This window comes from Bidens hawaiensis, unplaced genomic scaffold, assembly GCF_021521415.1.
Source record: "Bidens hawaiensis isolate Kalapana, Puna unplaced genomic scaffold, B.hawaiensis_p1.1 tig00027066_1, whole genome shotgun sequence".
Taxonomy (NCBI): Eukaryota; Viridiplantae; Streptophyta; class Magnoliopsida; order Asterales; family Asteraceae; genus Bidens; species Bidens hawaiensis.
In genome coordinates, this window is record NW_027494361.1 from 209,668 (window position 1) to 233,916 (window position 24,249).

The 24,249-nt window shown below is 37.2% G+C and overlaps 2 protein-coding genes and 1 pseudogene across 2 annotated transcripts; 2 read left to right on the top strand and 1 right to left on the bottom strand.

The window, feature by feature from the left end:
• Positions 1-331: 331 nt before the first annotated feature.
• LOC143574609 (uncharacterized) lies at positions 332-3,939 on the bottom strand. The gene is made up of 5 exons (XM_077059190.1): positions 3,733-3,939; positions 2,880-3,041; positions 2,678-2,794; positions 1,291-1,398; positions 332-763 (listed from the first exon to the last, which is right to left on the bottom strand). Exons 1-5 carry the CDS (start codon positions 3,937-3,939, stop codon positions 332-334), a joined length of 1,026 nt encoding a protein of 341 aa, XP_076915305.1.
• Positions 3,940-6,564: 2,625 nt separating this feature from the next.
• On the top strand, positions 6,565-12,391 carry LOC143574612 (protein SEMI-ROLLED LEAF 2-like; annotated as a pseudogene).
• A 2,093-nt stretch (positions 12,392-14,484) lies between these two features.
• Positions 14,485-23,780, top strand: LOC143574613 (transcription factor E2FA-like). The gene is made up of 13 exons (XM_077059194.1): positions 14,485-14,603; positions 15,556-15,748; positions 20,540-20,685; positions 20,755-20,843; positions 20,920-20,971; positions 21,037-21,089; positions 21,181-21,231; positions 21,347-21,395; positions 21,738-21,803; positions 21,884-21,960; positions 22,051-22,273; positions 22,345-22,411; positions 23,178-23,780. The coding sequence occupies exons 1-13, from the start codon at positions 14,517-14,519 to the stop codon at positions 23,303-23,305; spliced, it is 1,281 nt and encodes a 426-aa protein (XP_076915309.1). The 5' UTR covers positions 14,485-14,516; the 3' UTR covers positions 23,306-23,780.
• The last annotated feature ends 469 nt before the right edge of the window (positions 23,781-24,249 follow it).

The following is a 24,249-nucleotide window of genomic DNA, read 5'->3' on the forward strand; positions in this document are numbered from 1 at the left end:
CTGCTTCAAAATCCATGTCCACTTTTCAGCATTTAAATAATCAACACCCAACGAATTGATATTCACATGATCCAATGAAGAGTCACTTCCTACAACAACAACCAATGTTTACATATTCTAAAAAAAATTGTTTTTCTGCTTCTGTTCTATCTTACACAGCATATAAAAATGTGTTACAATGAAACAAAGAAACATTTGGTATTCACTCCCAAAAAGAACATAAAACCAAAAACAATACCAAAAGGTTGTTGCAACCAATTGTCATATCTACATAGCCTATCGGTCGGTCTTCTAACTGTACTCGTTGGGGTCAGCAAGAAGACTAAGAACCTCAGCCATGTTCTCCTCTTCCATAACTACTCGAATTTCTAAATCCAGGTGCAGAAAACCTATGTTGATATCTATTATAGCCTGCTGCATGAAACATGCCTGGATTGATATGAAAGCCTGAACTATTACCGCTACCACCATTAAATTGGAATCTGTGAACGGCCATAGGATATCCCCGCCCATGGTTATAGTTATGGTTAAAGTTATGATTATAGGCAGGAGGATGCTCGGTTATCAAACTACCTGAACCCTTTGGATTCGGTTGAGGAGGTATAGATTTTGCTCCTAAATCATTACCACGTTTACCCATTGAGTCCATCTCATTCTTCTTCTCCATCCTCCTCCTCATCATCTTCTTCATCTTCCTTTCCCTTTTCTTCTCCTTCTCCACCTCCGTCTCAGGGATCGAGGGATCCTTTTTCCTCTTTACCTTCTTAAAACTCGAAGAAAGAAAAAAACCCACTTAAATATTGTTAAAAAGAACGATAAATACCCTAGCAGTAGCAAACAGCTACTCAAGATCGGCTATCTAAAAGCTCGACTAAACAAGCTCGAGCTTAAAAATAGGTTTGTTAAATAAATGAGCCCAGGCTGACTTTTGAGCCTAAAAGTGTCTTATTTGAGTAATTTGCATTTATATATTATGATAGGTTTATGTAATAACTATTATTATTAATACCTATAAATTGATAAAATAACTAAAGCATGTTTATTATGCTATGTATAATTTATTTAATCATGTACATCAACTAACTAATAGATTTAAACGAGCCGAGCTCGAGCTAGAAAAACTACGCACGAGTCGAGCTTGAGCTTGATCAAGTTCTAGTTGGTTAAAAGAGCCAAGCTCAGGCTTGGCTCGTTTACACTCTTACTTACAAATGGGTCAACTGGGTTATGTTTTAATTTGTAATAGATCAAACAGGCAATAATACAAGTATTTAACTAAAAGCCCATTACCCTAGGAACACCAATGCATTTACATGTCGTATGGGATTCCCGATGGCACACACAGCAAGAACTAGGAGTCCATTCACTGCCTGATTCTGCATGCAATTTTGCACATTCCTGCACAAAGCCACCATATCAGCCTAAATAAAACCTCTAAATCTAACCAAGCAAGCTACACGTCAAAACAGACAAAACTCCACAAATACATATGTAAATATTTATAATAAGGATCAAATTGAAAATATGGAATAATGTGAAAGATTATGTAGCTTTAAAACAAAAAAGTTGTATGATAAGATTAGTAATAATCTTGATACAGGCTTATTGACAATAGGGTTGTTCAAAAAGCTAGCAAGTCACTTCACATTGGCTCGTTGGTTCGCGCATTAGCTCATTTTAACTAAAGCCCAAATTTTAATATGCAAAGAAATTATAACCCAAAAGTATAACAAGAATTTGATATATATATATATATATGTATATGTATATAACTTATAAATTCTGCATTATGTGTATGTTTAAATTTTTTATTTTGTTTTTATATATATCAACCAGGTTAGAAACTGTGTACTATACGGGGTGGAAAATATCAAATACACAAAATTTTTAAATCCTTTTTGCATCTTATAGGTGAAAAATGTATTAGATCTACTAATGATTTTAATTAAACATTCAAAAATATGTAATAGTTAATACATAAGGTCATGTGTAGTATGCGACATTGGGGGTTTTTTTTTGGGCAATTTTCATGTGGAACACTGCCCCCCCCCCCAGGTGATAAAGGGGGGGGGGTGTAGATTTGTAGCCGGGCTTGCGTTGTTTAGGGTTGAAAAATAATTAGACCTTGGGGGGGGGGGGGGATTTTTGATGTGGAACACCACTACATCCCTAAAATGAAAATAGCTCCTCTGCTGACGTGACGCCACATGTCGAAACCCCCCCCCCCCCCACCCCAATTTTGTAGCCCTCCACTACACATAGTCTAACTGGGTTTCAAAAATACATTACTTACTATTTAATGTAATTTGAGTTTCATTTACTATTTGGTTAAAAACAAAAGTTACAGGATTAAATTCCGAAGTTTATTATTTATTAAAATAAAAGATAATCTGATAAAAAATGTGATTTATTGTATAATAAATTTGTTTTATTAGTATAATTAGAACTTTTTTACAGAAAAATCATTATTACAATATACAGGGTGTATTTAATAAGAGAGAGAGACGGTAAATAAATGGTGAGAAGTAATATGAAGACCACACATGACATGACTGATCTTTTATTTATTATATAGTATGTTCCCCTAAATTTCCTCTTCAATATAGACTGGCACAAACAATTTATCTGAAAATTAATCCAATTTATTTTTAATAGTTTGAACTAGTGAAGAGCTTACCCAACCAGAATGGCCCAACTGGCCACATCTGTAACAAGAAACCTCTATTGAGCCATCATCAGCATAATTAACACAGCAAAGATGGCCAAAACACTTGCAAACATAACATTGTACTTCCTGAAACAAAATAACAAATATAAAACTTACACTAAACAAAAACAACAAAAATGTAGATAGATGAAGCCAAAAAGATACTACTAACCTTGAGGTCATCTGGAGAATACATGCTCTTGCATGAGAACATTTCATGCCCAACATCACCACAATTCAAACAAATTTTAGTGCTTTGAGTTCCCCAACTGGATTTCTCTGGACAGTATTTCACACGATGATTACCTTTCTTGCATATAAAGCAATATTTACCCTGTGAAAAGTAAAAATAAATAATATTATATAAAAATAAATAATATTATAGTTTCAACAAAACCAACTGGAAAAAGAAACAAATCACACCCACATGCATCTTAAGATCTAAGTTATGCTTACTCAAAAAAAAAATCTCATTAATGACTAAAACTTACTTAACGTTCATATTGACGCAGACTTACAAGTTACAAATGCTGGAAACTCTAAGATACAAAACACTCTGTTTGAAGTTTTTGAGTATATTTTGTGACTATTAATGCCTGTTTGTTGTTGGGGGGTGCTTATTTAAACAGTTTCTCTGCTTATTCAGGGTGAAAAAGTTGGATAAGTCATTTAAGATAAGCTACTAATTGAAATAGAAGGCACACAGGCAACAAGTTGTGCCGTTAGCCCTTTTTAGATAGCAAAACTGAGTCGTTTAAAAATGATTGTTTTTACATTATTGGTGGATTGAAGATTATAATAAATTTAAAAGTTCTGACATTGCTATGAAAAGCTAGCTGATTCTGATTAGTATATCAATAAACAATTCCAACTGTTACTCAAAACAAATTATAAGAGCTATAAACATCAAATTCACAGATATTTAAACAGATATGAATGTCATCATCAAACTTATGCACTATAACATGAGCTTTTTTTCCACAAATTTTAAAGACAGCAAAAAAGATAATTTGCAATTTGATTACCGGAAGAACGATTATCTCCTTCTTCTTGGTCTTCTTGGTTTTGCTCTGGTGGTTGAGTTGTTGAGTGACAGATGATGATGAAGGATTAATGCTGGTCGATGCTGCTCCTCCTGGCATTATTATTATTGTTTTTTCTTTCTCTACGATTATTGGGTCATCATCATCGCTGCTGAGAATAATTGGAGAATTAGGGTTTGCATTCGACATCTTCTTTGACCACCGATTGATTCACAGAAACCCTAACCCCATGTAACGTTCCGTTTGTCAAAGGTAAGGTATGGGGGTGTTTGGGATTTCATTATTTTAGCTCCTGAGTGTAAGGAATCCCAAACACACACTTCCTTAACGCAGTTACCTCTAAACTATTTTTAATTAATTAATTAATTAATTCACATGAATACAAATTATTATTATTATTATTATTATTATAACTACTAGGTTTGTTAACTTGCGCATTGCGTCGGAGCACGCCGGGCAGTTCTGTGTTGGTTACACCCTGGCGTCGTTTCCGTAAGTTTACGCGAATTCGATTAGTATCGGCAACGTTCTTTACGGTATCAAAACCAAACCCAAAAAATAATTCTTAAAACTGACGTATTTAAAACAAAACATCACATCATCTTACTTTTTCATTATTTGACTAAGTATGAAATCTATGAATACAAAAATCTATTTCTATTTAAAAAAACAAAAAAAAGGCTTCAAGAAGGTTCGAACTCGGGACTTGCAAGTTGCAACAACAAAATAATACCACAACAGCAGCTTCCTTTTTTGTTACTTTTATTACTTTCAAATGAACAAATACTAAAACAAAACAAAAAAAATTTGGCTCCAAGAGCTCAAACTTAGGATCTACAACTTGAAACAACACAACAAGACCACACCAGCTATTATTTTTGCCACTTCATTTAGTTTCAAATCAATATATTCTAAAACAGAGTTAGGAAATAATAAAAAAAAGGAAACTTAGTGGCTACCATATGACAGCCACTGATTGGACCGAAATCTTTCTACTATAGCTATGAGTTTCTATTTATATATAGTATAATTATTATTATTATTATTATTTAACCATAAACTTTGTTAGGCTAATAAATATAATAGAAAGTTAAAATAACCTAATTTCAATTAAAATAACTCATTTTATTAAATTTTACATCGAAGTGTTTATAGAAAAACTAAAACTATGTATTTAGATTTTCTAAAAAAGTTGGCAAACACAACAATTAGAAAAAAAAATAAACAAATGTTAAATGAAATAATAATCACACTAATAATGAAATTTTCAAAACCTGATAGAGTTAGGAAGATTGGAAGAGTTTGATTTATCAGCTCAATTGAGTTTTTTTTATTTAGTATGGGGACATCCACAACAGTGTTCCCGCCATACGTGTGGCTTCCAAGCTATGCAGTTAATATCGGCGATATATCGATCCAAAATATCGGTCCCGATATTATCGGCGATAATAACCGATATATTGCCGATATTTTGCTTTAGTAATATCGGTTATATCACTGCTTTTCTCGAGTTGGCCATTTATATATCCAGAACTTGGAAAGGCTTTCAAATTCGATTAGCTTGTTACTTTAAACGTACTTGGCGACCACTTATTGATCAAATATAGAACTTGGACTGTTAATTCCGGCTACTTTTCGCCGGAAACGAGAAAGAGCGGCGCCTCTAGGAAGTGAGGAAGAAGACGTGCTTTTAAGATTTTTTAGGTTTAATAAAAGTTTAGGTATTTTAAAATTTAGCCCTCTCCTTTTCACTAATTTACATTTAATACTTGATATTTATAAACTTTTACATAAAAAGTTTAATATTAGTTTGTATATTCTAATAATTAACCTCTTTTATCTTCACTAGTTTACATTTTATCCTTAAACTTATAAATTTATACATAAAAAAGTATAAAAGTAACATTATATACATACATATTAGTTACCGATATCTCAGATATCGGTCCTTGACCGATATCCGATATTTTTCCGCATTAACTGCATAGCTTCCAAGTCTACTCCAAGTATGATGCTAAAAATTATATAGATTTTCATATTTATAAATTCTGGTTCAATATTGTCCCTGTAATAATCTACTATACATACCAATACTCATAAATAAGAATAAATGGAACACTCATAAATAGGAATATAAATTTACCACAACATCAAGATACACTCGTATTTCGATTTACAGAAAACACTCACCTAAGACCTACGCATGTGAACACTCGTCTGAATTTATGCCGGTACAGTAAGATAAAACTAATTCAGTTCAAGGATCCAACTAGTAAATGCTGTCTACTTGTCTAGTCCCCCTCCGAAACCAAATGAAAAATAAAAAAGTGGTTAGTTTTGTTACATTAATAATATTTTATTTATTTATTTATTAATTAATTGGGGGGACGTTTTCATACGATGAAGCTAGCATGCATTCCACGTAGATTCATCCTTTTCTTCTTATGTTCAAAAAGTAGAATCAGACCGATTGATTGTTGCTGTGGTTGATTCGCCTCATGATTCAATTCAATTCAATATAATAACTCCCTCCATCTTCAATTGTAATCATGCGGTTACAGATCTATTACTTAATTCTCTGTGCTCATCCCATCCAGATCCACACCCCAAGCTCTTATCCCTTCATTATACTCTGACCAATTTTCCTAGGTAATCTGATCTAAATCTCCATTTGTTATTATAATCAAATCGTCATTTTGAATATTAACCCCATGGCCGGCCAGTGCCACTCATTGCGTTACATTTTGGCACCTGAGATTATTATTATTATTATTATTATCTTGCAGAGAAGATTAACTCTATATTCTTGAGAAAATGGGGGTTATTTCGAGGCGGGTTCTTCCCGTCTGTAGCTTTCTATGTGTATGCTGTCCTTCGTTGCGGGCTAGGTCAAGACATCCCGTAAAACGATATAAGAATCTTCTTGCAGAAATATTCCCACGCTCTCAGGTCCCTTACTTTATGCAATATTTTTAATCAGATTATATATACTGATATGCAGTAGTAATCAGAATCAAATAATTTATTGTAACAAAACATGCTGCATTATATTTGTTTTTGTGCACCTATATTTTCTACTTCTGGAATAATAAACATTCTCTAATCTGATTATGATGGAATGGCAGAGTGGTGAGCCAAACGAGCGCAAGATTGGAAAGCTTTGTGAATATGCTTCTAAAAATCCGTTACGTATACCCAAGGTAAATTTAGCATCTATCTGCTTTTCATGATCCATTCATGAAGTTGCCTATGATTTCTTCCCTTTACAGATTACTGATTACCTAGAGCAAAAGTTTTACAAGAATTTGCGGAATCAAAACATGGGTGCAGTGAAAGCTGTACTGCTCATTTACGGGAAATTGCTATCCTCTTGTAAGCAGCAGATGTAAGTTTAAATATTATATCACTGGAATGGCTATTACTTTTAAATATCTTTTCTATGATATCTCATTTAACTTTCAGTGTTACTTTTAACTGAATGCATTCTCCCATATGGAGTTTAAAGTTTTGACTCAAGTAACCTGAAGGCATATGTTTTAACATATCATTATGTATTATATTTTAGGCCTCTGTTTGCGAGTAGTTTTTTGGGAATCATTGGGAGTCTACTAGAGCAAACACAAAACCACGAAATGCAAATTCTTGGTTGTAATGCTCTTATCAACTTCATAAGCAATCAGGTACTCAATTCACATCAATAACTTAACATAACTTCCTTTTAACTATGAAATCATTTGGCAGATAGACAATGCATACTTGTTCAACTTAGAAGGCCTCATTCCAAAGCTATGTCAACTAGCTGAAGAAGCTGGAGATGATGAAAGAGTATTAAGGCTAAAATCCGCAGGACTTGAAGTGTTAGCCTCTATGGTACACTTCTTTTCACTTCATTTCTTTATCTTTATATAATATTTAAACATTTTTTTGTATGCATGCTTAATAACACAACAGAAGACGTTCCAATATAACTGTTTAATATTTTTGACCAGGTGCGATTATTGGGAGAGCAGCCTCATGTCTCTATGGACTTTGAGAATGTATGTTGCATTAGTAGAAAAGCATGGTGATTTCAATAATCTGTTTGTAGTTTACAAACAAATATGTTCAATTATGAGCTGTGTTGAATTCTATTCTCAATTCTAAACAGATTATATCAGTGACTTTGGAGAATTATACAGACTTTGAAATGAACCAAGAAATCAAAAAGTACAACAGGCAACATTCTCAAGGCCATGAACATGCTCCTTCATTCTCCGACTTTAGCAAGACCTCAGATTTAGTCAACCCTAAAGATGCCCCTTTGGTGTAAGTACATACTTTTGGCTCATATTTTGCTAGTCTTGATTGTTTGTGATTATGTTCAGGGATGCACACAAGAACCCTTCTTATTGGGCCCGGGCTTGCTTGCATAACATGGTCCGGTCTGCAACCGGTTTGACAAATCTGAGACGTGTCATCATCATCATCATCATCGTACTCAGTATATCCCACCAATAGCAAAGCTATGGTAGGGTCTGAGGAGGGTAAGATGTAGACAGCCTTACCTCTACCCCATGGGGATAGAGAGGCTGCTTCCGGTGAGACCCCCGGCTCTATACTAGTTTTGCATCAAGCCTTGGACATAAGGCACATAACACTCAATCATCGGGACGCTGGCTGATTGGTGCATGTACCCTTGTCTTTCGACTATCAACGCCACCACATGATGCCTGATTAACCTTCCATCACTTTTAACATTATTTTCACGAGATTAGTAAAATAACGTCAAAATTAGTGCAATTTTACTTTTGCCCACCCGAGGGTTCACACATATATACATTATATGCGCGCACCGCAAGCAGGGCACAAATCTGAGACGTGTGCTGGAGCCTATTCTTCACAAATTTGACACCAATAAGCTTTGGGTACCAGAGAAAGGGCTTGCCTTTTCGGTTTTGCAGTATCTGTTGACGGTTTTGGATGAAACAGGTTACTAGGAGAACTTAGATTCCCTTTTCAAGTCTTAATACATGATTATTCATAGGGGTGCAAACGAGCCTAACTGATCCGAACTATTCGAGATTGGATCGAAAAAAAGCTCAAAATGTGCCAATCCTTATCGAGCCCGAGCTGAGCCTGAGCCTGAGCCTGAGCCTGAGCCTGAGCCTGATCCTGAGATAAAGCACGTCTAGTTCCCGGGCCTGAGCTCGGGCCTTGCATGGGAAGATCGTTTAGGCTCCTTGAGCCTTGTGTATTTTTAAGTTTTAACTCTTTTGGACTTCTATGTATCAATTTCACACCGCACAACCGAGCTCGAGCCGAGCTTTGGCTCGTTTAAGCTACTGCACACACGAGCTTGAGCCAAGCTTAGGCTTGTTTAAGGTTTTTCTCAAAATATTTAAATATAATTATAAATTTCTATAAATTGATAATAATAAACAAGCCGTGCTCGAGCTTTAGTAAAAGAGCTTGAAATGAGCTCGAGCTTGGCCCTGCTTGTTTACACCCCTAAGTTGTGTTGGTATATAGTTATAACTTTTTCCATGTGAACTCAGATGACAGGTCCCACTTATTATTACCAATCTTGGTTAAACATCTGGATAACAAAGATGTTAGCAAGCAGCCCGTTTTGCAGTCGCAGATCATAAGTGTTACAACACAACTGTGAGGACATGTAAAGCATCATGCTTCAGTCACCATTGTTGGTGCAATATCTGATCTTATTAAACACTTACGCAAATGTTTAATTAGATCATCTGAACCTTCAAGCTCGGATCTTCAAAGTGGTTTAGAAAACTGCATCTCAAATCTCTCATGTAAGGTTTGTAATGCTCTATTAACATTAAATTTGATGCAAAGTAAAATAAATGCATGACTCTTTTTACTTGATTATTTGTAGCTTGGTGATGTGGGACCCATTCTCAAGACTATGGCTATCGCGCTAGAGAATATCCCGACTACTGCTGACTTGGCTAGAGCAAATGTTTCTGCTATTTATCGGACTGCACAAGTTATCAGTTCCATTCCAAACAAAACCTACTCCCAAAAGGTTGTATCAAATATGATTGCGCAAAGTATATTATTTAGTGCTAATCTTAATTTTTTGAATCCTTTTAGGTGTTCCCTGAGGCTCTCTTTCATCACTTGCTCTTGGCAATGTCACACACAGATCACGAAACACGAGTTCTTGCACACCGTGTTTTCTCTATTGTGTTGATTCCGTCTTTACATCAAACTTGGTCAATCCAAGATTTAATACCTTCTTCAGAAGCTGGCTTTCCAACAATGATATTGCAAGATGGAAGCAACAAAAGTACTGTACTTGAAACCATAGATGAAGAAACAACGGAGAAAGACAATGATATCATTGAAGACACTTCTACCTGTAATGGGAATACAGTATGATCATGTTTTACCTATTTTACTTAACATAGATGGTAATTTTTTTTACCAAAAATATTCTATTTTGTTTTTTTTATTTTTATTTTACAGACCTCTAGTTCCATGCGATTGAGTGGCCATCAAGCGAGTCTTATCCTTTCATCCATTTGGATTCAAGCAACATCCATGCAAAATAACCCTGAATGTTTTGAGGCTATGGCGCATACGTATACTCTTGCTTTATCATCTATTTTGTCAAAGGTATCAGTAACTGAAATTCAACATTCATGTTATTATATATCATTCATATGATGTCTATGTGCTTAATGGTGTGCATGGTTATCTTCAGAATCAATATCATGTGGCCTTACTTAGGTTTTTCCAGCTGGCATTTTCCAACAGAAGCATCTCTTTGAATCGACAAGGTATTCGCCCCAGCTGTGACTTCTTGATGTAACACACTTATAACAATTATGAGGTTCTCTATCAAAACCAAGAGATTGTAATTCAGTGAGATAAATATCTATTTTGTGGCTTTTCTATGGTGATAAGGTAGTTTTGTTCTGTTGATTCCTTGTATATTATAAAGGTAGCCTGCAAGCATCCCAGAAAAGGCCTATGTTTATGTTGGCTTCATACATGATTATTGTCTCTGCAAAGGCATGCCAGCTTCCAGAGTTAGTTGGTTTGGTTAAATCTACATTGATTGAAGAAACGGTTAGTTTTCACTTCATACTACTCACATCTTTTTGCTTTTATCTTTTTTAAATTTTAATGACTTGTTTGTAAACCTGATGTTAATGCAAGTTTGTACAAATTAGTATGCATGTATGTCAGTAGTATGTTTACTAAATTTAGTGTATTATATTCAGGTAGATCCTAATTTGGTGTTGGATGGAGATATTAGGCTTCGGGCTATTGGTACAAAACCAGGTGACAAAAACTGTTACGCAGAACACACAGATGACGCTTCTGCAATGAAGTCATTCTCTGAAATAGAATCAAAGGATCAACAATTAAAAGATGCGGTTTCAACACACTTGGTATCATGTCTTAGCAAATCATCAGAGGTATTCACATGTGCGCATAGAGAGAAATAAGTGTCTCATAGCATTTGTTCTAATTTCTTTCTTGAATGTTTTGCAGAACGAAGTGTCGGATATGAAGTCCCAACTTTCACAGTGGTTTATGCCTGATGATGAGTATCCTATGGAAGTCCCACCGTTTATGGGGACACAACAGTCATTTTCACAGATGGATATTCATGATTTTGATCAGGTTATATTTCCCATATAACATTTTGCTGCATTTAATTTCCCTCCTTTCTAATCATAGTCAAACACTTGCTTGTCAAGTCAAATGTTGCAATTTTCATGTTTATAGAACACACTTGCAATTTTTGTGTTCTCCTAGGTTATACCTCATACTGAATCAGCAAATGAAGATCCTTTGGACCAATGTGGAAGCCAGTCTGATCCCAAACCCATTGATTCGCTTGACGTTATAAGTGTCAGCCAGCTATTGGAATCAGTAAGTCTGTTCAGTTTACTTTTGTGTTATTGTTTTTTCGGGTTGTTATCATCTCAGATATTAACAGTCAATACTCCCTTGAAATTTCAGGAAATGAAAAATATATTTATGACACCAATTAATGATTAGTTTTCTATTTTGTTGTGTCACAAACAGGTAGTGGAAACCGCACATGTTGAAAACATGCCGAATTCATCAATAAATTTAAGTTTTGATGAAATAAAAAACCAGTGTGAGGCTCTTGTGACTGGAAAACGGCAGAGAATGTCTGTTCTTCAGAGTTTTAAGGAGCATACTCCAGTTGGATCAAATTATGTAAGAATCCATGTTCCTTTGGCAAACATCTTTCTTTCTTTCTTTCAAAACTGGACCGTTAACACCCTTAGTTTGGGCTTAATAGTTGTGTTAAACATGTTGCATGTCATCTCAAACACGTGCAATGTGTTGCCAAATATAATAATAACCACAACAACAACAATAATAATAACAAAAATAATACTAATACTAATAATATAACAACAATAAAACAACAAATAACATGGGTTAAATTTAAAAGAGTATAACAGTTAAGGGGTTAAAGTTAACAACTTGTGTGAATGTTATGCGACAGCAACCGGTATCTTCAACAAGTAACTAGGCTGAAGTGAACGATCAGGCGTTTTCTTGTTTGAATGAGTACGGACAACACGAGCCATTCAGGTTACCAGCTGTAAGCCCATATGACAAATTTTTGAAGCCAGCAAGATATTAGTAGATATGAATATAGCAATTCTTACGTTTCATATATCCTTACACAATTAATAATTCTTGTTATTCACATGAGACCAAAATGATGGCATCACATTATCCTAGGCTGTTGGATTTTGATGATAAATGTTATATTCAAGGCTTTTGAGCCAATGAAATGAGTAATGTAATCTCAAGGCTCACATTTACTCTATACTTGTTTCTGTCTTCACTTCTCATAGTTTTCATGTTAGATTTTGCTATCCCCTTCTCTTTGATAGGCTGTTTTTTTATGTGCCTAGGTTTGTATACGAATGAGTTATTTTGGGTTGTATTTTACCTCACTCAAGGAGTCGAATGAAAAACTATCTAGAAGAGTAAAAGGGAACGGGTCAAACGGTTTGAACCGCACCTAATATTTAGGTAATTAGGTTATTGCTATGATAACATAAGTTATTTTGATTGTACTACACCTAATATATTATATCTCTAGAGAAAAAAAAAACAAAAATGGACAAAAAGGCGTTAGTTGATCAACCAGCCATACCTGGGTCATTTCGACCTATTATCCAACCGACTCATATCGCCACCTTTACACGTGATGAAGAGAGCTTGATTATTTTTTGTTCCAATAAGCTAGCCCATTTACTTATAAATGATTCAAGTTGAATAATGTTTATCCACTACGGATAAAATGATATAAACCGTACAACTATGTTTTATCTAAAGGGAATGAGATGTCAGAAATATAAAACTTCCTAAATCATACAAGTCAAAATAAATTAGATTGTTAATGATCTTGGTCATGGTTGTGCCTGATTTGATCTATTTTCTCAGTGCCAGTTTTCCGCATTTTCTTTCTAAGTTATTTAGGACATGGAGTTAATGCAAAATGAGCGTCGGTGCGAGTGTAATTGTTCCAAGTGCAATATCGATTGTCTTTCAGTTCATCTTGATCTACTTAAATGTTATATGACAGTATTGAGGGCGACAGTAATAATAATAATAATAATAACCATAAGACATTTTCAACAAACGCGCCATTGGAGTAACCAAATTCTACTGATAAAGCATAGCTCGACGAATTTATGAAGTGTTTCAGCTGACCACTTATCCATAATGTCCAGGCTCCTCAAAGGAATGGAAACTCAATTGGCCGCGTTCTTGAAATAACAGTAGGTACCGTGGAGAAGGTAGCATGAGTCAATGCAACAGGGGATGAGTAGATGCTCATTCCCACGAACGGGGAGTTACCAACTTAGTTAGTAACTCGTTCCTTAGAATAAATGCGAAGAAGTAATGAGAGTGTATCTAAACTAGTCTTTCTTCCAGAATAACTTAAAGTAATTAGGAGAAAGTAGTTTAGACAACCTTCTCTAGAATAGCAAAAGGTGGTGAGGAGAAGATAGCTACACTATTCATTTGTCCCAAAGAAACTTAAAGTAAGGGACGGGGAAGTAAAGCCTTTTCCATCTCCCAACATGTTTAAGGTTTTTTCCGGTCAAGACCAGATAAGGTAGCTAGGGTATTGCATTGTGTTTGTATCTTGCCATAAACCTACTTATGCATATAAGTCCTAGTTAAGTGTTCGTGTTCATGGTCGCACCTAGCTTGACTAATAACTTTGTGATCATGGTCACGCGTAGCTTGATTATCTAAAGTTGAGTAAATTACTGTTTTCAAAGTTTATCTTGTTTAAGTTAAATATTCATATTTTGAATATTTAACTTGTTCAAGTCGTCATTATGTTTATGTGACGTGATCGTCATCAGTCTCAACTACATGAGTGGCAACTGATTGCTAAATCGTATCTTCATTAGTGGTAACTGGTGGGTCAATTTTTAGACCTGGAGGCAGATCTACTAGTATATACTAATAATATATTTATATTAATTACCTACTAAAGTTAAGTTGTATTGATATTGATTCATTCTACCTTCTGTTCGTTCTTTCTATTGTATCCACAAGTACCAGATCTCTCTCTGTCAGTCATATCTTTCTTTCTTTTCTTTTCCCGCCTAATTCAACTAAACCCCTAAAATCAATTCCAATTGCATTCAGAGTCAGTTGTTGTTTCTAATTTCGATCAGTCAACCATCATGCAAAATCAAAATGAATCCTATTTAAGACGTCAGCTTCCCTTCACCTCCATGAAGCCGCCGCCTTTCGGTGACTATCACCGCTTTTCCTCAACTCCTCCGCAACACCAATCCGAAGGCTTAGTCGTCAAATCTCCGGTATTTTCTGTCTGCCAGTTAGGTTTAAGTTTAGGTGTTGGAGATCTGATCTCTAATTTCGATTATGATATAATAATATAATTAGTTGCTTGTTTTGATTAATTAATAAGTAGATTACTGATTTCACTGCAATTTTATCTTTTTATTACTTTTAACGCCAACATTAATTAGTCTGTCTGTCTGTCTGTCTACATGTAATTATGTGTTATTTAAGTCTAACTCTAGGGCTTTTATTTTGGTTTGGTTTGGTTATAGTTAGGTCCCTAGTATCTGCTGGAATTCAATTAGCTTTTGGAAGCTTGGAATTGACTATTTCACTTGCCAAAAACTGCTCTCTATTAGTTTGTGGATGTTATGGAATATGTATTTAGCACAATTTACATTTATTTTTTTAAAAACAAAGTAACAGAAGCATGGGTTTAGCTATTAAAAAGGTGCTTCTTTTTGGGTACATTATTTTTTTGGCAATTCAAACATCCTTTCATTCTTTTCTTTAATGTTATGTGCTAAGTTATACACCATGGATACTGCTAGCCTAAAGACATGTTGGTATCTCTGCGTGGCATAAATATTGAAGCCAATGCTGTTTTGATGGATTATATCTGCACTTCGTGTTATCTAGTTATTACTTATTAGTACCTAGTAATAGTATACTTGACTGAGGTACTGAACACACAAGCAGGAACCATGATTATTGGCAGGGTTATAGGATGTTAGAGTTTATATGTAGTTGAGATGTTAGTTGGACTTTGTTGGATATTCAGAATTTCAGATGTTAGGGTATTTAATCTGACCATAGTAGCTTCTTGAATGAAATAATTTTTTTCTTGTGTAAACTGCAGTGGACAATATATATGAAAACTTTTGTCTCACTTGTTAGTATTTCTTTTCATGAATTATGCTGTAAACTTATGACTTATGACCCAGTTGATATTATTTTTCTTTCTGTTAGCCATTGAAGAGGAAGGGGGATGCAGCAGCATTTGAAGCCGCATCTAATGATCAGAACCTCACTGCTGGTAGCACGTTAGCCGTTAGCACTCCACTACAGACACCTGTATCTGGGAAAGTGTCAAAACCACAAAAAGTTCCAAGAACTGGAAAGCACAACAGGGCTGGATCTCAAACTCCAGCATCCATTTCTGGTGAACTACTTTTTCTTAACAATTTGTATAAGTTTATGTTACTAATGGAAGTTTTGTGACATGTTGTGAATCATACATAATAGAATATAATAGAATATTATTAGATAAATAGATTATCCTTAGTATCATTTAAAATCTTTTGTAATCTTTTGTGATTATCGCTTACCATTCTTTGTATTATTTATACTCTTGATGATAATGAAAGAAGGGGGGAATGATTGATTCCAATATGGTATCAAGAGCCTAAACCCTACCTTGCTTCCCTGCCGCCACCACAGCCCACGGCTGTCATCTTCCCTTCCCCACTTTTATCTCCGCTACATACACCCTGTTACCATGGCAGAGAAACTCCACCCAGCCATCACAGTCAACAACATCCGTCTAGCCATACCTGTCCTCCTTGAATCTGAATCTAGCCAATATGGCCTGTGGGCAGAACTCTTCCAGAACCACTGCCATGCGTTTCAAGTCAGTGACCATCTCTCTCCTCGTCCACCCACCACTGAATCCTCCTCCTCGGCAACTGTCAAAGACAAAGACTCCGCTTCTGCGGATGATCAATGGTCTCGCCTGGACGCCATCGTCAAACAATGGATCTACGGTACTATCTCTAATGACCTACTTAATACTATTGTTGTACCAAAGATGTCGGCATATGATGCTTGGTCAGCCCTTGAGGGCCTGCTTCTGGATAACAAAAACACCCGTGCCACTTACCTGCTGCAGAAATTTGCCACCACTAAACTCGATGGTTTTCCCAATATGTCCGCATATTGTCAAGCCATCAAGTCCATTGCCGACCAACTTGCCAATGTCGGTGCTCCCCTTGATAATAAACACCTAGTTCTACACCTTCTTGCCGGCCTCACGGATCAATATGAAGGAATCTCCACCATCTTACAACAAAAAGACCCAACCCCGTCCTTCTATGAAGCTCGATCACAGCTCTGCATGATCGAGAGCCAGAAGGCTGAAAAAGCCATGTATGCCGCCACCTTAGCCGGCCAAGCCCTCAATACCACCACCTCCAAAGCCGCCACCCAAAACAGCACCCACTCGACCCCACACTCTGACAGCAGTCCCCTCTCAGCTCGCGGCCGAGGCAGGTCCCGGGGACGTGGTCGCGGTCGGTCCACCTGGTCTCGGGGCTACAACAGTGGGCGTGGCCAGCCGTATGGTACTTGGACCTCCCCCACCACTTACACATGGACCATACCAAACCCACAAACCAACTCATCCTCCCCACCACCGTGGCAACCTTGGTCTGCCCCGCCACCTCCCTGCCCATATCCTAGTATCCCGCCACCACCGAACACCAACATCACCCACGGCATTCTTGGCCCACGCCCCCATCAGGCTCATCAAGCGACTTACAGCCCTACCGACATACAACAGGCACTTTACACCATGTCCTTAAACCCACCGGACTATCAACATGGTGTCATGGACACGGGCGCAACCGTCAGCATGGATCCCAACTCAGGTAACTTTCGTACCATTTTTAATAACAGTGTGAATGAAAATATTATTGTTGGTGATGGTAAAACCATCCCGGTACATGGATATGGCCCACAAACCTTCCCCCAACCATACCCGCCTTTTGTTTTAAACCGTGTCCTATACGCCCCTAAACTCATTAGAAAACTCATATCTGTGCGTCAATTCACTAGAGATAATTCGGTTTCTGTGGAATTTGACCCATTTGGTTTTCTTGTGAAGGACTTCAAGACCCGGACTCCTATAATCCGGTGCGACAGCAGCGGTGATCTCTACACCTTTTCCAAGGGAGCACATTGTTTTTCCACATCCACCACTGCTGCTCAGTCCTCCACTTTATGGCATCAACGACTCGGCCACCCTGGCCCGGCTCTCCTTCAGTCTTTAAAGAACTCTAATTCAATTGTTTTTAAACATTTCAATAAGCATGTTTGTGAACCCTGTGTTTTTGGCAAGAGCACTAAGCTCCCATTTTATTCCTCCATTAATACTACTTTGCAACCATTTGATATTGTGCATAGTGATGTTTGGACCTCACCGGTTTTAAGCTCCGGTGGGCACCGTTATTATGTGTTGTTTTTAGATGACCACACAAACTTCTTATGGACTTACCCTATTTCAAACAAATCACAGGTCTTTGCCATCTTTGAAACATTTACAAAACTTATCCTTACTCAATTTAACCGGACCATTAAAACCTTCCAATGTGACAACGGAAAAGAATATGTTAACGTGTCATTTAAACAATTCTTTGATAAAAACGGGATCCTTTACCGTCTCTCATGCCCATATACGTCATCCCAAAATGGTAAAGCGGAACGCAAAATCCGCTCCATTAACAACATCACACGAACCTTACTTGCCCAATCTTCCTTACCCACAAACTTCTGGCATCATGCCCTTGAAACTTCCACCCACCTCCTCAATATTACTCCTTCTAAAACCCATCAATTCCAAACACCCACCCAACTCCTCTACCACCGACTACCGACATACGACCATTTACGCGTATTCGGTTGTCTATGCTACCCACTTAAACCCTCCACCACCATTCACAAACTTGAACATCGTTCTTACCCCTGCGTTTTCCTCGGATATCCATCTTCTCATCGTGGTTATAAATGCTATAACATACAAACTAAATCCATCCATATATCCCGCCACGTCCTCTTTGACGAGTCTATGTTTCCCTTTGCCACCCTCTCCCCTTCTCATTCTTACTCCTTTCTAACTGATCCTCCTCATTCGTCCTTGTGGCCTTCGGTTTCATTTCCCCAACACCACCCATTGCACAGTCCTTCACCCCATCCCACATCCGCACACTCCACACCTCCCACCTCACCTTCGGCCCAACCTACTACAGCCCTTCCTCCTACAACCACCAACCGCAACACCCCACCTATCCTCACCTACTCCCGACGCCGCACTACCACACTCGCGGCCCAGCCTACACAACCCAGCAACACCTCCGAACCCTCCTCCCATCCACCCGTCCAACCGACAACTACACGCACAATGCGTACACGGGCTATGGATGGTATTGTCAAACCCGTACAACCTTTCACCTTACACACAACCACCATCATCCCTGTGCCCAAAAATCCGACCTTGGCCTTGTCCATACCGGAATGGCACTGTGCCATGACCAATGAGTTTCACGCTCTTATTAACAATGATACTTGGGAGTTGGTTCCACGCCAACCACATATGAACATCATTAGAAGCATGTGGTTGCTCAAACATAAATTCAGATCTGATGGAACACTTGAACGGTATAAAGCCAGATTGGTTTGCGACGGGCGGTCCCAACAAGTGGTTATTGATTGTGGTGAGACTTTCAGCCCCGTGGTTAAACCTGCAACTATTCGTACTGTATTAACCATTGCACTTTCAAAGTCCTGGCCGGTTCATCAATTAGATGTCACTAACGCATTTCTTCATGGCCATCTCCACGAGACCGTATACATGCACCAACCAATGGGATTTCGAGATAAACAGTTCCCAGATCACGTTTGTCGGTTGAAGAAGTCTCTATATGGTCTAAAACAGGCCCCTAGAGCATGGTATCAACGCTTCACCGATTATGTTCTCACATTGGGTTTTATTCAGAGTGGCTGTGATGCATCATTGTTCATTCTCCACCACAATGGTAACACTGCATATCTTCTTCTTTATGTTGATGACATCCTTTTGGTCACCTCCTCTACGTCTCTCCGCCAGCATCTCATGACTTATCTCTCAAAAGAATTTGCGATGAAGGATCTCGGTGTTTTAAGTTTCTTTCTTGGGATCTCTGTTAGCCGAACTCAGGACACGATGTTCCTCTCTCAGCAAACATATGCCACTGAAATCATCGAGCGTGCCGGCATGTCCTCATGTAAACCTACAGCAACTCCGGTGGATACAAACACCAAACTGGGTGCAAACGCCGGTACCGATTTTGAAAACCCTACTCTTTACAGAAGTCTGGCAGGGGCGCTGCAATATCTCACGTTTACTCGCCCCGACATCTCCTATGCCGTACAGCAAGTCTGTATGCATATGCACGCGCCCAAAACCGATCACTGGACTGCCCTCAAGCGCATCATCAGGTACATCCACGGCACCGTTTCTTATGGTCTCACTCTGTCGCCTCACCGTGATCCCCGGCTTCTCGCATACACTGATGCTGACTGGGCGGGTTGTCCAGACACACGTCGCTCCACTAGTGGTTATTGTGTTTACTTAGGCGACAACATTGTATCCTGGTCTTCCAAAAGGCAACCCACTATCTCTCGCTCTAGTGCCGAGGCTGAATATAGAGGGGTGGCTAATGTCGTTGCTGAAATCTGTTGGCTTCGCAATCTTCTCCTGGAACTGCATCACCCCTTGTCCAAAGCTACACTTGTATACTGTGACAATGTTAGTGCAATCTACCTCTCCGGCAATCCGGTTCAACATCAGCGCACGAAACACATCGAGCTTGACATACACTTTGTGCGCGAACAAGTTCAGCGCGGTCAAGTGCGAGTTCTTCACGTCCCATCTCGCTATCAGATTGCTGACATTTTCACAAAAGGATTACCTCGAGTTCTCTTTGAAGATTTTCGGTCCAGTCTCAGCATACGGTCACCTCCCGCTTCGACTGCGGGGGTGTAATAGAATATAATAGAATATTATTAGATAAATAGATTATCCTTAGTATCATTTAAAATCTTTTGTAATCTTTTGTGATTATCGCTTACCATTCTTTGTATTATTTATACTCTTGATGATAATGAAAGAAGGGGGGAATGATTGATTCCAATAATACAGATTCTCCATCAGGGCATAATCTTACTCCTGTTGGTCCCTGTCGTTATGATAGCTCGTTAGGCCTCTTAACCAAGAAGTTTATTAATCTTATCAAGCATGCAGAAGATGGCATTCTAGATCTAAACAAAGCAGCAGAAACACTAGAGGTAGTTACATCTCTATCTTTTCAAATACTTGAATAAATTCTGTTAACTGAACTGGTTGTATTGATACAGGTGCAAAAGAGGCGGATATATGATATAACAAATGTGCTTGAAGGAATTGGTCTCATAGAGAAAAAGCTCAAGAATAGGATTCAGTGGAAGTATGCATTTTTTTTAATAGATTATTACAAGTCTTGGTACTTAGACTGATTTCTAACAAGTTGACTGGTGAACCAGGGGACTTGATGGATCAACAGGGGATGTTGATGAGAATGTTACTACTTTACAGGTATGGATTTGCTTTTACTAATTTACAGTCCTTTTTTCTAATTAATATTTTACCCAAAAAAACAGGCTGAAGTTGAAAATCTATCAGTTGAGGAGCATAGATTAGATGAACAAACAAGGTTATTCATTCAATATTTATATAAAGATAAACTTGCTGCCTTTTATATAATTTTAGCAATGCTAATGTTTCAAATAATTAAATTTCCACAGAGAAATGCAAGAGAGATTAAGGGACCTGAGTGAAGATGAAAATAATCAAAAGTAGGTTTTCTTTTATTTCAACAATCTATGCATTTTCTGATGTTTTACACTAACCATAAAAGAGATATTTTTGAAGTTTCTGCATTTTCTAACATTTACTCTCACGTGTGTTTAGGTGGCTTTTTGTCACTGAAGAAGATATTAAGAGCTTACCCTGCTTTCAGGTATGCTTTGATTATTCATTCAGGGTCATTTAACATTCTTTGTAAATAGCTTGGGACTTTGGGTCAAAATGAGTATTATTTTCATATTTTGTATGGGTCAGGTTGAATTGACCCAAAAACACTTGCTTTTTTTTAAATAAAATTTAACTTACTTTATAAACAGTTAGGTGTTAAATATGATTAGAAAAAGTGTATTATACAGTTAAGAGGTTGCATGCTTGAAAATACATTTTTATTGGCTTTCAACTATATGACCTGTTTTAAGTAGTCCTTTTATTTTAAGCATTTTACCCCTATGACTAACTGATTTGAATGATTTGTCATTGCCTTCGTTGGGTTCAGGACGAAACCTTGATTGCAATTAAAGCTCCACATGGCACGACTCTAGAAGTTCCAGATCCGGATGAGGTAATTTGAGTAATGAAATGATTTATGACACATCATCATACAACTTACATAAACTTTTTCTATAATGATTAATGACTCAGGCTGCTGACTATCCTCAAAGAAGATACAGAATTGTTCTAAGGAGCACAATGGGCCCCATAGATGTTTACCTTGTCAGGTACTACATTTCCTTTATGCTTTTTCTTATGTGACATTCTGATTTGGTGTATTGTTTTTTTTCCCCTTTTTACCATTTTGGCTGTGTTAGTCAATTTGAAGAAAAGATTCAGGAGATTAATAATCACGCTGAGGCAAATTCAAGCATTCCTTCAACATCGATGATGATTAATGACCCGACTACAGAAGTGACAGTGGGGTTGAACCAAGAACCTGAAACTGGGGTGCAAAGAGTAGAGAGTAATGCATGTTCAGATGTAAATGCATCAGATGACTTTGTTAGTGGAATCATGAAGATAGTTCCCGATATTGATGTAAGTATTTTACATTTGAGGGCCCAACAACTATTTTGATTACTAACTTAGTGTTAATTGGTCTGTTGCAGAGTGAAGCAGACTACTGGCTTTTATCAGATGCTGATGTCAGCATCACCGACATGTGGAGAACCGAATGTATCCTTGTTTGTTTGTTTCCACTTTTTTTTAGGTCTTCTTACTGTCATTCATTATTCTGATTAGAGGTGTCAAAACGACCTGCCGCACATGTTGAGTATCAGGTCAACACAGTGTGCATGGGTCGGTTTGGGTCTAAACTCGAACCAAAACCGAATTTTCGGTTTTTTGAGTTTTTGAAAATCGTTCGGTTTTGGTTATTATCGGTTTTAGTTTGGGTTCGGTTCATTTTCAGTTTTTTCAGTTTTGCCATTTGGGCCTGAAAATTATGGGCCAAGGAAAAAAAATCGCCAATAATATTGAGTTTATGCTAAATTTTTTCTTTAGGTAATAATTAATTGATTATTATACATTTGGGCTAAACTATATATTAAATTATGATAACTTACTTCAAATTCAAAATGAAAGTGAAAATCTATAAGTTCGGTTCGGTTTGTTTTTTTGGTTTTAATTACACGTATTGAAACCGAATGTTCGGTTTTTACAGTTTGGTTTTTTCAGACTTTGCAGTTTCAGGTCGTTTTTGTTTTCTGGGTTTCATGCACACCCGTCACTGGCTAGATCAGGTTGACACAACAAATATGATATAGTTTTATGTGTAGAATGATTTAGAAAGTTTTTATGAGGAAACAGTTTTCGTGACATTCGGCCAACCTCTTTTTAGAACCTTTTGATCAACCCATGCATTTATAAATGGGTCGAAACTGATGTTGCCACATCTAATTCTGATAAGACATATTGTGTGTTCTTAACATCGAGTCAATAGCGAGTGTTGAATGGGGTGATATTGGCTTGCTTGAAGATGACTACACCATGCCAGGTGTCACCACCCCACAACACCAAACACCAAATCAAGATGCTCTACAAGTGCATTCTGATGCAAAGTCTACATAGACAAATCGTCTCAGATGGTAAAATTTCATAATCTCTCACCTTGGGACCACCTGCAACATATAAGAGGATGCTAAACCTTGAACAGAAAACCGAGCACTCAAATGTAAAGTAGGAGTATATGCACGCTGCTTAATAAATTATGAGTTTCGTTTTTAGTTGGTATTTTGTAAATACTTCAGTAGGTTTTGTATCATGGAAACATAAGCACATTTTGCACTCTAGATGCTAGCTACTAAGTACTAACCCAGTATTATTAAAGTCATTGTCCAGATTCTTATTTGCAAATTTGCCGTCTTGTGTTGCCTTTTAGCATTGCTGTTTGAGTCATTGTTGCTAAAATAAGTGTGTGCCATCGACGATGTGCATAATGTGTTGTTTTGATGGCACATTGGTGGGGAGTCAAGAGTGTGAAACAAAAATACATCTGTGCCTTAGGCGATGTGCGTAATGTTTTGCTTTGTTTTGTTTGATGGCGCACTTTGCATTGCAACGAACTACTTTAGGACCGACATTATGTCTTTGTAGGCTGGTTCAACACTTGTTAATTCGATCAGGTATATCATCTTTACGTGCAAGAATTGTGTATGACACGACTTATATTGCTTAAGCGTATCTTGTGATGCTATTCATCAATTACACATTACACATCGTAGGGGACGAAGTCGCCAATTACATGAAAGCAACTATAGGAAATTGGTTTACCTAAAAAATAAATAATAAAAAATTAATAATAAGGACAGGCATGCTATTTGTGGGAAATAGATTAGTACAAAAACGTATAAAAAATGAACAATAATATAAAAGTTACACTTTTATATTAAAAACTTACACTTTCATACAAACACGATGATTTGAACTGTTGTCTTCTATGAAAAATTTAAGAACGTTTTCAAGTGGTATCCTTGACACAGGTTTTCATATGATGAGGCTTTAGACTTTTTTTC